Source organism: Exserohilum turcica (assembly GCF_000359705.1).
Source record: "Exserohilum turcica Et28A unplaced genomic scaffold SETTUscaffold_19, whole genome shotgun sequence".
Lineage (NCBI taxonomy): Eukaryota > Fungi > Ascomycota > Dothideomycetes > Pleosporales > Pleosporaceae > Exserohilum > Exserohilum turcicum.
Genome location: NW_007360014.1, coordinates 373001 through 387103, shown reverse-complemented (window position 1 = coordinate 387103; position 14103 = coordinate 373001). Strand labels below are relative to the sequence as shown.

General features: G+C 56.3%; 5 protein-coding genes across 5 annotated transcripts; 1 reads left to right on the top strand and 4 right to left on the bottom strand.

The window, feature by feature from the left end:
* Nucleotides 1–640: 640 nt before the first annotated feature.
* Nucleotides 641–3554, bottom strand: SETTUDRAFT_150633 (uncharacterized protein; the record flags this gene model as incomplete). The annotated part of the gene is made up of 2 exons (XM_008026632.1): nt 641–3219; nt 3274–3554. Coding segments are annotated over 2 exons (2548 nt in total), but the record flags the coding sequence as incomplete, so codon positions are not given.
* An 833-nt stretch (nt 3555–4387) lies between these two features.
* Nucleotides 4388–8017, bottom strand: SETTUDRAFT_161136 (uncharacterized protein; the record flags this gene model as incomplete). Its single annotated transcript, XM_008026631.1, has 3 exons — nt 4388–5883; nt 5990–7771; nt 7822–8017. The coding sequence occupies 3 exons, from the start codon at nt 8015–8017 to the stop codon at nt 4388–4390; spliced, it is 3474 nt and encodes a 1157-aa protein (XP_008024822.1).
* Nucleotides 8018–8761: 744 nt separating this feature from the next.
* SETTUDRAFT_109570 (uncharacterized protein) lies at nt 8762–9482 on the bottom strand (the record flags this gene model as incomplete). Its single annotated transcript, XM_008026630.1, has 2 exons — nt 8762–8944; nt 9003–9482. The coding sequence occupies 2 exons, from the start codon at nt 9480–9482 to the stop codon at nt 8762–8764; spliced, it is 663 nt and encodes a 220-aa protein (XP_008024821.1).
* A 1000-nt stretch (nt 9483–10482) lies between these two features.
* SETTUDRAFT_39385 (uncharacterized protein) lies at nt 10483–10983 on the top strand (the record flags this gene model as incomplete). The annotated part of the gene is made up of 1 exon (XM_008026542.1): nt 10483–10983. One exon carries the CDS (start codon nt 10483–10485, stop codon nt 10981–10983), a length of 501 nt encoding a protein of 166 aa, XP_008024733.1.
* A 247-nt stretch (nt 10984–11230) lies between these two features.
* SETTUDRAFT_109228 (uncharacterized protein) lies at nt 11231–13793 on the bottom strand (the record flags this gene model as incomplete). The annotated part of the gene is made up of 2 exons (XM_008026629.1): nt 11231–12333; nt 12386–13793. The coding sequence occupies 2 exons, from the start codon at nt 13791–13793 to the stop codon at nt 11231–11233; spliced, it is 2511 nt and encodes an 836-aa protein (XP_008024820.1).
* Nucleotides 13794–14103: the final 310 nt, after the last annotated feature.

Sequence of the window (14103 nt, the reverse complement as noted above, 5' to 3'; positions counted from 1 at the left end):
GTGTGTTCTGTCGTCTGTAGGGGCGCGAGGGCGCGCCCCTTATAAGAGCTATCGCTATTGCTTTTTGTATTAGGTAGGCCGCTAAGTATCAGCCTCGCCTAGGGTTAGGTCTTGGCGATCAGCCCTGACTGGTTGGGATCACAGAATCCTGGTGCTCGAGTCCGCACCCGGATTCTGCCACTTATCTGACAACTTGACAATCATTAGTTTGTAATTCTTATGTAGTTCCTACATAGTATTAGAATCAGTAGCAGTAGTAGAATCAGTATTAGTAGTAGAATTAGTATTAGAATTAGTATCAGTATTAGAATTAGTATGAGTATCAGCATTAGTATTAGCTAGGAATTTTTTTTTAAAAAAAAAGAAAAAAAAGAAAAAAACAACAACACTTGAGTTTGTAACCCTTTCTCGTACTTACGTATGAATATATATATATATATATGCATGCATGCATGGGTGTACATGTGTACATGTGTACATGTGTACATGTGTACATGTGTATATACACAAGTATACTGCTATAAACACCAACATCCACATCACCCCTTCATTAAATACTTCAACAGTGTATTTATTCGCGATAATGTGATATCAGAAGTCAATGTTTTTATCATCAGCTTAAATGCTTGTTTGATTGATTGCTTTGATTTGCTTTGATTTGATTTGAATTGCCCCCCTTCAACACATGCTCGCCGCCCTTCGCCTCCCGTAAATATTTGCCCTTTTTGTGCAAAGTTCCAGTAGTAGTAGTAGTAGTAGTAGTAGTAGTAGTAAGTAGTAAGTAGTAGGTAGTAGAAAAGAGTAAACAAGCAAAGGTTCTCTCTCTTTCTCTTTCTCGCGCGCGCTCTCTCTCTCCCTGTATCGCTCTCTGTTGAATGCCATTTGCGTACCAATCTCTTTCGCACTTCTCTTCATCTTCATCCTTGTCAACACCTTCCTCTTCCTCTTCCTCTTAGTACATATTTGGTGGTCCTGGACGACCTGGCTGCTGTCGAGGAAGCCCGCCAAATTGGCCGTCAAACATGAGTCGTGGATCGTCTCCACCACGCATACCTGGAATTGGGGGTCCGCCATAGCCCGGTGGTGGGAAGTAGCCTGGAGGCCCTTGCATTCCGTTACCCCCGGGTCCTCCTGGTCCTCCTGGGAAACCTAGTCCACGAATGTTACCACCAGGTGGGAAGCCAGGAGGATGCCCAAGCGGTGTATTTCCAGCAGAGAAACTCGGTCCTCCAGGACCCATTTGTGGAGGAGTAGGACCGCCAAGACCGGGCGGTTGACGCATCGGGCCGCCGAAGCCTGGTGGTGGGGCAATATTTGGCCGCTCCTGGGGTGTTGGCGGCATGCCAGGCTGACCTCGCCCGCCCATGTACTGCATGTCGGGAGTGGGCTGCGAAGGAATACCCATGTTGGTAGGCATGCGAGGGTCGCCCCCTGTATTACGGCGTTGAAGACCCATGAGGGACTCGTCGGGGTTGGGGAATCCCATGGGCATGCGGGGGTTCTTTGAACGCATAGCCTCCTGTTGTTGCATCTGCTGCAACTGTCGAATTTCCATTTGCTCGCGGCGATCTGCGGCATCTCGGCGCAGCATCTCGCTTTCTGTAAACATGCGAGGGTCTTCCATGAATCCTGGAGGAGGACCTCCACGGCCCTTGGGCTGCTGCTGGCCTTGTGGTGGGGGCTGCTGTCTTTGTTGGTCAAAGAAAGCCATGTTGGGATTTTCCTGGGCTGGCCGAGGCAAATTATGAGCCTGCGCTTGGGGCGGTGTACTGCGAGAAGGTTGCTGCATGAGATTCAGCAAGAAGTCGCGCTCACGCTGCTTGGTTGCTTGGTCGCGCTGCGACTCTTCCCTCGCTCGGCTGTTGAGGAGAGCGGTAAGATTGGCGTCCTGAGAAATAGTCCGTTGCGGCGGCGGCTGGTGGGCGTAGTGCTCTTCTGGGTGGCCAGAGCCGGGACGGGCAAGTCTGAACTGATCGGGGTGTGTGTTCTCTGATGGCATGCCGTTGAAGCGTGCTTGCTGCGCAATACGAGAGTCTGTAGGGCGAGGAGCCAAAATGTTTTCTAGAATACTCTGCTGCTCGAGCGTTCGTGGGGGCGGTGGCCTGCCATGTTGCGGGTCTGGTGGAGGAGATTGTTGATGAAAGTCGAGTGAGATGCCACCGCCATGTCTCATACCATTTGGTGGCGTGGGCATGCTTGTTTGAGGTTGGGGAGCTGGAGACCCGCCCGTGCTGACCTGGCCAAGCATCTGCAGAATACGCTGAAAGCCTTCCTTGTCGGCATTTGCTTCAACTGGAGGCGCAGGGGACCCAGAGTATGGCTCAGGAGGCTGAATGGGAGATGCTGACTCTTCGGGTTTGGCAAACATGGTCATGAACCTCGACTTCTTGTCGGGTCGTGGTTTTGCTGAGATGATCTCTGGAGGTGGCATCTCTGCCGATTTGTCTCTTCCCCAGTTCCCAAAAAGGATACCTTGCGTGGGTTCGGCGGCAGAAGGCGTGTGCAAAGGCGCAGTCAGCATGGGCCCGGGAGCAATAGCGCTGGCAGAGGACATCTCAGCTGGCGTCTCTCTCGACTCATCCTTGTCGCCGGCTGGTGTGTCTTTGGCCCTCATCTGCTCCTTCCAGCGCTGGAAGTCTTCTTGTGTGCGAGGCTTGAACTCCTTCTTCTCCACCTTGGTGTCCATCCATTCTGGGTCGTCCTCGCCACGGTTCCCGCCCCGGTTCCAGTCGCGGCCGCTGTCACGCTCTCGGTCTCGCTCGCGCTCACGCCAGCCGCCCGGAGCGCCAGTCTTTGCTCCTTCATCTCTGCCTTCATCGCGGCGGCCCCACCGCGGCTCGTTCCGGTCACGGTTGTTGTTGCGGCGTGGTGCCATGTCAGCCTCCGGGTCACCCTCATGCTTATCACGGTTGCGGTCGCCGTTACGGCCAAAGCGCTCAAAGTCCTCCTGGCCCAGGCTCTTGCGGCCCTTGACATTGGTCCAGCCCTCGCCGTCGTCTCGCGGGGCACGGCGTCCATTGGTATAGCCCTTGTCTCGGGTCCGGTCGTTCTCACGGTCCCGCGTCCACCGGTCGTTTTTGGGGAGGCGATCTCCAGCGTTGTCTGCGTCTGTAGAAGGGAAGCCTGCACGCTCCTTTGCGTCACCTGCTGCCTTTGCCGGGGTACGGGCGGAGAGGAAGGCTAGCTTCGGCGGACCAAGCACAGTCTCTTCGCCTGGTTCTACAAATAGCGCGTTAATAGCGGCCTTGATGCCCTGGGCATCAGAAGACTTACGCATGCTCTGGCGCCGACCAAATTGACCCATGGGGTTGTGCAGCGGCCGCTGCTCGTTTGCCGCGGCACCTTCTCCGTCCCGAGCACCTCGAGTGCGACGCATGGTGCCGTTGTTGGTGGCGGTGTTGGTGTTGTTATTGTTGGTGTGGCCATTGTTGGCGGTCTGGTCGGCAGGCACGTCCATCCATTGTGAGATTGAGGGCAGGCCATCGGGTTTCTTCACCAGTGGAGATTCCTTCAGAGCTAGCAATTGAGCCTCCGAGTACGAGGGCCCCCGCATCGCAGCTGGTCTTGGCAAGGCCCTCTCGTAGAGGCCCGCACCACTCGCGACCTAAGACACACTTCCCATAACAAACACACGCGCTATTCTTCACACGCCCACGCTTGCCCCCGACGGACCTTTGAACCACGCAGACATTTTTGCTCCCCCCCCCCCCAACCCCCCAACCATACCCGCTTCTGGCATGACCTGAGCTCCTCTGCAGCCGATCCCACACCCACTTCAGTCGCCGCTACTGCAGCCAGGGTGCGCTATTCCCTTACCACGTTGCATCCCACCTCGACCTCATTCACTCCGCTCTGCAGACTTGCGACACGCACGCGCGCTTGGACCGACCCGATCGCCACTCTGCTGGCGCTCACCATCACACGTTTGAGCCCTTCGACTTGATCATTGCACCCACCGCCCACGCCCGCACACTCGCCCTGTGCAGAGTTCGCTGCTCTCTCAATTGCAAGCGAGTCGAGCAAGCCACACGCTCAGCCGCCTTGGAGCTGCCTTCGCCGCCGTCGCCAGACGCTCGAAACCAAACCACCCGCTCCCCGGACCACGACGCCGAGCTCCAGCTCCTTCGCATCACGCTTACCCCGCCCTCCATCTGCTAATCGGCGCTGCCCTGACCTCGCGAGGGCACAAGGGAGATGCGTCATTCTACGGTTCAGGCTCACCACATGTGACGCCGACACGGCCATGGCATGCAACATCAGGTTCATTTGTATGCCGTCTACATGTGGAAGAGGGTGCGATCCAAAATAACCCCGGCAATGCTCTGTTCGCCTTGCTCATGCCCAACCATGTTCGTTCCCAACCCGATGAAATACATCTAAATGTACATTATACTTTCGTGAGAGTGCTTATCTTCCGAGACAAACTACCGCTGCTCCACATCGCCACCTTGTCTTGGTCGCACGTCTCGTAGACGCGTGCCGCCAATACCCTCAGAGCATTCTGTCGAGCGTCATGGCCGTCGAGCATCATTTCGATCCAAGGAATCAGCCCGCACCTCGTGATCAGAGTCGTGCTTCCGCCTACGTGTGTCGCTCGCAACAGGAGCTTGACCGTCTTGTCCTTGGCGGATGCCGAGCATGACCGAGATGCATAGTGGCTGAGTAGTTGCTCGAATACGTTGCTCCGCCTGAACAGCTCCATGTCTGCCGGCGTCCGCAGGCTGTCCATCAAGTAGTCCAGGTACCAATCCACCTCCTTGTGATAGGTAGTATCGTCGTCAGGCTGGCTGGCCACGATGCGGTGCCAGAAGAAGCGCAAGAGAGAATTGACATCCCATGCTGGAGAGGCAGTGAGGAATCGGTTGACTGTGCTGAAGAGCGAGTGAGTCGGGTCTGCCACGATGCTCGCGCAGCGTGCAGCCAGTATGCCGCCAACATAGGGAAAGGCTTCCGCGCCAGTAGTGTCGATGGACTCCAGTAGCTCACCAAGAAGGAGGTAGAGTTGCTGAAGGTCAAAGTCTATGCTGCTTCCAACCTGACCTTCGGCCACATCCCCTCGACTACCGACCTTGATCGTTGCTGTAAGCTGCCGGATATTGTTGATGGCTTGTCTGCGGATCTCGGCATGCTCAGAGCAAAGACAGAGTATGAGCTCTCCAACGTCCCCATCTTCCACCGCTTCACCAAGGTCCTTCTTCCTCCAACGCGTCAGCCCCATATGTTTCTCATCCTCAGTCGGCGGCGGCTCCAGGTCAACTGCAAACCTCGTCTTAGTTTGATGTTCAGCCTGCTGCGCTGGTACCGGCACTGGCGACGTCGACGAGCGTTCTGAGCCACTAAAGTCTGCACCGGTTGCCAACTTGAGTGATTCTTTGGCCTTTTCCTTGCCCATCTTCCACAGGAAAGCATCCTTGAGCACCCCTTTGTATGCTGCACTGGCCGATTCCATCAGGGCGTCGCGCACGTGACCCAGCATCTTCTCGTCCTCGCCAATCAGCTTGAGGAGATAGAGAAGTCGCGATAACCACTGTGCAAGCGCATCGGCAGCATTGCTCGTTGCCGTCTCTCCGCCCTTGAACGGCCACTGCTCCACTAGAGTCATCAGCAAATTGCTAAACGGTCCAATCTCACTCGCAGACTGCCCATTGCGCGTGCACATGGCATCCAGGTCATCAAAGTACTTGATAGGCACCTTTGTGAAGCGCGCACAGCAGTCATCCACAAAGTCAAGCACCTCGGTCGAAGGTGTACTTGACCCTGATGTCGACCCCAAGCTTGCAATGAGCGCATCGAGCGCATCAGGTGAAGTTTTGGTTTGCAGCATCTCTTGATCTTGCAAGATGTCACTCAGCAGAGACCGGATACCTGCATAGAGCTCACTCTCTTTCGACGTTACTAGCAACTTCAACAGTGTGACAAACGGCGAATACGAAAGGGTTTCTGCGCCGTGTTAGAAAATCAACCATGGCGAGGGGTGAGGACAACCTACTCTGTTTCTGCCACCAACGCATTGCTGGCGAAAGCCGTGCCATCTGTATCCAGTGTTCAAGCTCCATGACACGGAAGACCTTGTCCTCGGGAGATGCCGTGGACTTTTCAGCCTCTACCAATGCGTTACAAAGGGGCAGTGACACATCAAACTTCTCTTGAAGCGCGACTTGGGGCGTGACCTCGTAGTAGAGCCGCAGCAACCTCGTAATTGACTCTCGCTTCATGTCCTTCAGCCCCGGTTTCTTGAGCGCCAAAAAGACGGTCCGTATCGCTGGGCAACGCCGGCTAACCTCTGATATCAATCGTTTAGATGCATGCTCCCACTGCTTGGACGACCTGACAGCGCTGGCATTGCTGAACTCTTGGAGGACGCTTCGCAGCTTTTGGAGTGCTGCTATCAAGACGCGTATAGCGAATAATTGTACGAGATCCGAGCTGTGATTCAGGCACTTGGTGAGCACTTGCTGATTCAAAGGCTGGGGCAAGATGCTGTTCATCAGCACAGGAACCGGCGGAGGGTGGTCGCGGTAATTTTTCTTGGCACCAAAGTATTTCGGGACTGGCAGCTGGATGGTCTGGTACAGGAATGCCGAATAGCCTATCCATGTTGACGTGAGTTTGGGGTCGTAGCTGAAGTCGCGTCGCTTGACAAAGTAGTCTGCAATGAGCTCCGGGCAAGCTCGGAAAATGTCCACAACAAGCTCCTGATGCAGCGTATTCGCGTATGGTCTTTGGTTTTGGATGAACTCTGAGAGAATGATGTTGCGCACTTTTGTTATCTTGCTGTAGCTGTCAACCGATTCGAGGCCAAGGTCATTGCCGTAGTCAGCTGCATCGTCCTGCTCGCCCTCGTCGTCGTCGAATGTAGATGGGTAAAAGCCCTGCGTAGGCAGCATCACACCGTATGCGGGATCCGTGCACACCAGACGCAAGAACTCATGAGCGAGCTGATCCGGCGCTTTTTGTCCTTCAGAAAGCGAGCCCTCTTCTACTTCATAGCTGTACAAGCTCGCTATCCGCGAAAGTACCTTGCCATTCAAGATTTTGTTTTTCGTGTGCCGGGCAATAGCCTTGTCCTGGAAAACATGACTCTTGAATACATCCAGTATTTCGTATATCAAGAAAGGCGGATCTGTACGAATGTGATCGAACACAGTGCGAACAACGTTGGTGTGAGACAGGATCTCGCTTTTGGCGCGTTCATCCTGGTATCGCAAATGCGTCAAGAGGTACCTGACGGCCGTGGTTCGGATGCTTGGTTTCTTGACATGGTCGGCCGCCGATTGCTCTCTGGTCAGGTTGATGTTTCGCCCGAGGATCTTGGGCTCGAGGGTAAAGTCTCGTTTTGCGTAGACGGCCCTTGCATGTGCGCCTTGGTTGAAGCGTGTGAGCTCGGTAAGCAAGCGCAGCGCGGGCGCAATGACGTTCTCTTCCTTGGCCGCGGCCGAGGTACTCCGTACGAAGCGGCGAGTAATGGACGGCTGCAACAGTGTTTTGGCCAAGAGGGTGCCGTACTCTAGGAAATCGGCGTGGCTGGCAAAGACCTTGAACAAGAGCGCCAGCACCGCCGTGACCTGGGAAACAATGGCGCTATTGTTGGTTTCAACGGCATAGTCCCATGCCTGTGTGAGATTCTGCAGAAATGTCTTGTCCTTTTCATCCCGTCCTCTTCCCTTTTGTGTATCCAGATACTCGCGGAGGATAGCTCGCTTGCGTGGCAGATGGTGCTCGTCGGCCGGGTAGAGGATGGAGTCGAGGAAACGCTTGAACAAGCTTAGGCCTGATGGAGTCAGTCCTCTGCTCGTATGTGAGGACTCAAGACGTGCTTACCGCTTCGAAAGCTGGCGTGGGAGCTCTGGTCGAAGAACAGAGCATTCTGCAAGTCGCGTGCAGCGGTGACGTCGTCGGCATTGCCGTGTGGGCGGGGTGAATTGCGCTCGTGGTGGGCGTCGGTCCTCTGGCGCTTGTTGTCGCGATCAGCATGCGCGCCTTTGGCATGGGCGTCGTACGCGGACCTCTTCCCCATGGCTCATGCTATGTCGCGTTCAGCATGTCGAAAAGTTCGACCATCTGAATTTCGGCGGGCCTCTGCAGGGATCAGCACTAGCGCCGAGGCTAGAGCGTCGAGCACGGACCCTCGACTCGTGAAGACGGACAAGCCTCGATCAAGCCCCAAGTTAGGCGCACTTAGCACGGAGGTGGCTTTCTTGTTTACGTTTGTTCATCTATTTATTCTACGTGCTAGGCGGTGGGCTAGAATTAAGGCGATCTCCCGCCATGGGCTCCAATTACAACGACTATATGTCTAGGCCGCGATCCAAGAAAATGCGATAGAACCCCATCCCAGCTCAGTATAGGCCCGTTGGTATTGACTTTGTTTATGTTGCTTAGTGGCGCGCGGTGCTGGTTGGTAGAAAAAAAAATGCCACCATGCAAAAAGGCCGCGCCCGCAAAAAGACTCCCGCAATATGCTGATGCCGCTATGCCATGCAAAACGGAGAAGAAAAAACAAAGGCGATGAAGAAAACCGTCATGATATATGCCAGAGACCCTGCACAAAGGAAAAAAAAAGGAAAGGAAAAACGATAAGACAGTTAACGCCATTGTAAATCTCAGTTGGTTGATTGTCGCTAAACAAAGATGTCCGGGGTATCATGCAGCGACGTAATAAGGAAAAGCAGGGTAGAACAGGCCAGATGCGATCATGGGCGCTTGGGCGACTTGTTGGCTGCTGGTTTTTTTTAAAATCTTGTTTTTCGTAAAGCAACAGCTACCGTTTTAATGGCTTGATGAGCTTTGAGCCCGCGCTGATGGAGTTGTTCTTCTCGCGAATCTGTATCGTCGGGGGCGGATCTTGGTTGTGTTTGGCGGCCAAGGCGGCCGAAATGGCGAGCGTGATGAGGGTGAGGATTTCAGCACAGGCTGCGCCAATGGCTGTATAGAATGCGACGCCCTACATGGTAGATTAGCGGTTGCCACGTGCGGGAGGGTCTGCGGGTGCGTGGGCTTACCTGCTCCTCGCAGACGGCGCGGTACTGGTAGCGGCCATTGGACAGGATATTCTTGTTTGTGCACGAGTACCGGCCGAGGCTGGCCTTGCTCGCCTTGTTGAGCAGGTAGAAGACGACGAGGGCGGTGATCCAGGTAACGACGCCAAAGCTGCCGGCGACGACGCGGTAGACGTCGCGCGAGCGAAAGGGGCGGCGGAAGGAGCGCTTGAAGGACATGGTGAGGATGGCGACCGAGGCGAGAAAGTTGGCGGCGGCGATGCAGAAGAGGACGATGCTGGGGGCGAGGTTGGTGCGGGCGGGCCAGATCATGGGCAGCTCTCCTTTGCGCAGGTCGATGTAGCGGTTGCCGCGGTAGATCTCAAACGTGTGCATGAGCATGCAGACGACGGCGCCGCTCAGGACAATGATGAGCAGGCGGAGACATGAGCGCAGACGACTGAGCCAATGCGCCCGCGAGGAAATGGCGAGTTCGAGAGGCATGGACAGCCTGGTGAAGCGGCAGGCGGCACCGGCGTCTTTTGTGCCTGGGCTGTAGGGCTGGGGCGTCGGCGACATGGTGAAGGCGTCGTCGTTGGAGCCGACCAGACAGGTCGTGGTGGTAGTGGAGGAGGAGGAGGAGGAGGCGACGGTGGTGGTGGTGGTGGTCGAGGTTGTTGCAGACGCGACGTAAGCTCTGGCCATGGTCTATGGGGATCGGGGACGAGATGCTATGCCTTGCGCGCACCGCCGAGGACGAGGTGTAGGCGTCGACGAAGAGTGCGGCAGCAGATGGTGGGGGGAGTAGCGACAGGCGCCGAGCACATGAGGGTGGTAGTGTAGTAGTCGTAGCAACAGCGGCAGCAGAGAGGAGGTGCGGTGGGCGCGGCGGGAAGAATTGGCCGCGCCCATGTCAAGGGGGGTAAAGAGGGTAGGGGAGGGCGCGCAGTCCACTGCCTACTACGAGCCCGCTAGACGAGGCTGAGTCCGAGCGTGGCCTGAGAAGGCGGCGCCGATCGTCCTGACGTCGAGACTTTGCATGCGCCAGACGGCTGCGGCTGCGACTGTGACATGACATGGGAGGTGTGGGCGTCGAGGTGTGTGGTCATGGTGGTGGTGGTGGTGGTGATGCATAGGCATATTGGGGCATTGTCGCAATCTCCCTCGCCTGCGCCTGTTTTCTGCTAGCACTAGGGCCGAGGGCGTGGCAGTGGTGAGGCTCTTGACGCGCCATGGCTGCCATTGGCCCAGTGTTTTGCACCCCGTTAAATCTCCGCCCTGGCTGCTGTCACCAGCGCCAGTGCCAGCGCCAGTGCCAGCACGACCACGGACGGGAAGACGCCCAGGCCCGAGATTGCCATGAAGACGAAGATGAAGCGCATCCGCTCTGCACGTCGTCATGCTGATATCACGCACGCAGCGTCAACTCGTCCGCACACACTTGCCCGGCCTGCATCAGTCGGATTGCACGCCCAAGACGCGCGTCCGTTAAAACACGCGGCCAATGACAGCGCCCGCCCGTGTCAGGGGGGGTGCGGCCCGCTCTGGCCCTGGCGAGGCGCAGCCCAATCCGGCCACATACTTGCTCCCACCCTCTCTCCCACCTACACCTACACCTACACCTACATACACATACACATACACGTCCACGAAAAGCAGTGCACCGCCCACCTCGTCCCAAGCAATCCAATCCAACTCAATCGTATTGAATGCTTGGCCGCGAGTAGCGGGCCATCGAGGTGTGGCCATGATGGGCCTGTGCTTATTGTGGAGCATGTGCTTGGAAGAAGAAGACAACGAAGAAGATGAAGAAGCCGGCCGCGAACAGGCGGGACAAATCAAGGCGGCGGTGCAGGAAACGGTTGGCATGCTGGATGCGGCCATGCAGAGCGCAGAGCAAGCAGACGTGGTGGAGACTTGGAGGCGGGAAAAACAGGATTTGGTTGCGCGGCAGCCAGGATTTGGGGACATGTTCGGGGAGTGTGTGGAGCAGGCAGAGGTGTAGGGTGTTGACGGAGCACAGGGCGAAAGCAGAAATTGCATGGGCTCGGGGTATACGACGGCAGCCAATGGGAGGGTGTCGATGTGTGGTGGGTAATGGTCATGGTGGAAGTGCGCAAGCAGCCTTTTCATTTTCGGAGCGCGGAAGCATGGCATTGGCATGGGTTCGCGAAGAGTTGCATCAGCAGGCGACGTCAGGCGCAGGCGTGGCAGGGCGCGTGGCGGTGCGGTGCGGTGCGGGGGGGGGGCGGTTAGCGAGAGACGGGAGTGGGAGTGGGAGTGGGAGTGAGCAGTCGAGGTGGCCTGAGGCGCGATTCCAGGCTGAGAGAGGGAGAGAGATAGAATTGGACACTTTGCAGAGCCTTCAGCGTCGATCCAAGCAGTGGGGCATGGCTGAGCGCAAACGGCTCTTGTAGAACGGCCGCAAGCAGAGGCAGAATGTCCCCAACGTGTTTGACCGTACTAATGCCCAGGTGGCCCAGCGTAACAGGCACATAGGACATGATCAACGTAGCAAGCTCGGCGTACGCTGAAGGCGTAGTAAAGTGCCCAAGAGGCGACACAATGCCTTGGCGCACGATGCCATCCAGAAACGCCTCTCGGTTGTCGCCCTTGCTGCTCGCTTCAGGGAGGAGCAAAGCCAGCGAAATCACAGCAGGATACACCTCTCGCAGCAAAGTCACGCATTCCTCTTCGGGCGTAATCGAAGGCAGATAGGTGAACATGGGCAGCAATGCTTCAGCCAAAATCTTGTCATATCCGCTCCGCTGGACAAAGCTTGCCGACACACTCCCACTGCTCGCTGGCGGCCGCAATCCTTCCAGCACTAGATTGAGCATATGGCAGCCCTTGGCCTTCCACTCGACGTGAATATCATCCATCATCCTCAGGATGGGGGGCATCAGAAACTGCCACTGTGCCTCGATATTTTTCTTGTCCAGCCTACGCATCGCCCATGCTAACAGGTCCAGAGCATACTGGTTCCCGGCCTCTTTCCACGGAGCCGGCTGCCGCGACGCTTCCAGTGCGTTGGACGTGGGTTTATTCTGCGCAAAGAGAGGTGGCATGGTAAGCTGGAGAAAGTGAGAGGCCAAGCGCAGGGGAAGCTCACTTTCGTTCTGTTCGCTTCTCGAAGCCGCCACGGCCTCGATCGCACCCTTCGTATCCATCGTGTCGGGGTTGCGCAGCTGCCAGGCCATGACGACATCCAGCGCGTCTTTCATCCAAGGCCCGGGTTGGGTGTTGAGCGCCTTGGCCAGGTCGGTTCCCTTGACCAGCGGCTTGAACGTGTCGGCTTCGAGCAGCCCGAGTTCCGTCACGCGGCCGAGGAAACTGGCATAGGAACGGAACGTGTCTGTTACAGTCTTAGTAAGATGTAAAGCAGCTTTTGCATTAGACAGGCCTACCGTCTCTTGACACGCGTCCCAGCACAATCTCGTAGCAAAGATTGAACAAGACTTGCGTCCGCCATGTAGATCCCCATTGCCGAATAGCCATGCCCAGCGTATCTCTAGCTGTAGCGTCGCTCGTCGGGTTGATTGTGTCTGGCCGTCGGAGACCCTTGGCGCATTGTGCTACAAGGTTGCGAATCTTCTCGCTGTTACTCAGTGACGAAGCAACCACGTCGCAAATCTTGTTCGGCGCCTTGAAGCCTTCTCTGGCGACAAGGTATGCCGCAAACAAGGGCCGCTGCGAAGGTTTCGAATGCGGCACCTTGGGTGCATCAGCCCAGGGCATCGTGGTAGCGCAGATCCAAGCCAGGTACTCGTCCTCTTCGTTCTTCAACAATGTAGCAGGAATAACAGCAGGCACGTCGCCACTTTTTGTATCTACCGACTCGATCAACTCATATGCAGGCTTGAAGTATTCTGTCTCGGGCCCAGCGGGCAGTTCGCGTGTCGGATCAGTGAAGATGGTCTGATACAGACCAAATCGATTAATGAGCTCCAGGGCCATGCGCGGCCTGGGACCCCTGAGCATCTTCTCCAGCTCTGTGCCCACGCGCTCTCGACTAATCTTGACCTTCAGCACATCCTGGATCTCGGGGTTCCCCATGGCCTTTGCCGTCTCGGGCTCAATCGTGTAGTCCAGACGGCTGGCAAAGCGAATCAGCCGCAGCACTCGCAGCGGGTCGTCCTTGAATGTCTGGTAGGGCTCCAGCGGCGTCCGGATGATCTTGGCAGCCATGTCGTCGTGCCCGCGCCCGGTAAAGTCCTCGACTTGACATGTGTGCAGATTGTAGAACATGGCGTTGACAGTAGCGTCCCGGCGCATGGCGTCTTCTTCCGGGGTGCCAAACTCCATCTGCGGATTCCGCGAGACCTCATTGTAGGTTTCCTTGCGCAGATTGACCAGGTCCAAGTCGATGCCCATGATCTTGGTCGTGGCCGTCTCGAGGTTCTTTGATTTTTCAGGGTTTGCCTCGATCTTGTGGAGGCCCGGTGCAATCTTCTTTGTCTTGTCTGCGCCACTCCGTTTGCTGCTCTTGTCAACCAGGCCGTGTTTCTCTGCATTTCCGGGCATTTCCAGGTACTCCTGCATCTTCAGGCCAAAGTGCTCGCCAGTCATCTTGTTGATGGCAACGTCAATGTCGTTGCTGCCGACTTTGAGCAGTTTGTCGCGAACCCATCCTCCCGTCCAACGCAACGTGACCTTCTCTTTTGCAAGCTCAGCTGGCACCTGTACTCCGGTAACGTCTCCGTTGGAGGGGTGTTCGTCAATGTAGGCAGCCACATCCAGCAGCAGCTGTCGCAGCTTGGATTCGACCTCTGTCAGCTCCAGCTGCGCTGACTTGGCGCCTTCTGACGTCGACATGGTCCCGTAGGGCTGGATGAACTGGGGTGAAGGCGTGCCAATTTTGCGTCGTTTGGGACTGGGCTCTTGTGCTTGAGGCGGAGAGCTTTTTCTGGACATGCGAGGTGCCGATGCAGTGAGAAGGGATATGGGTCTGTGAAAGGAAACCCGTGTCAAAGGGAGGCGTGCAGGTGACGCAGCCAAGTCACGTTTGTGCAGCAGTGAAAAGGTTGGTGGTGAACGGATGCGGCAGGCTCGACTGAACAACGACATGCATGTGAGTCTGGATGAGGCGGCGGATAGTCGTAGATGTGAGAAGCAGTGTAAGGAG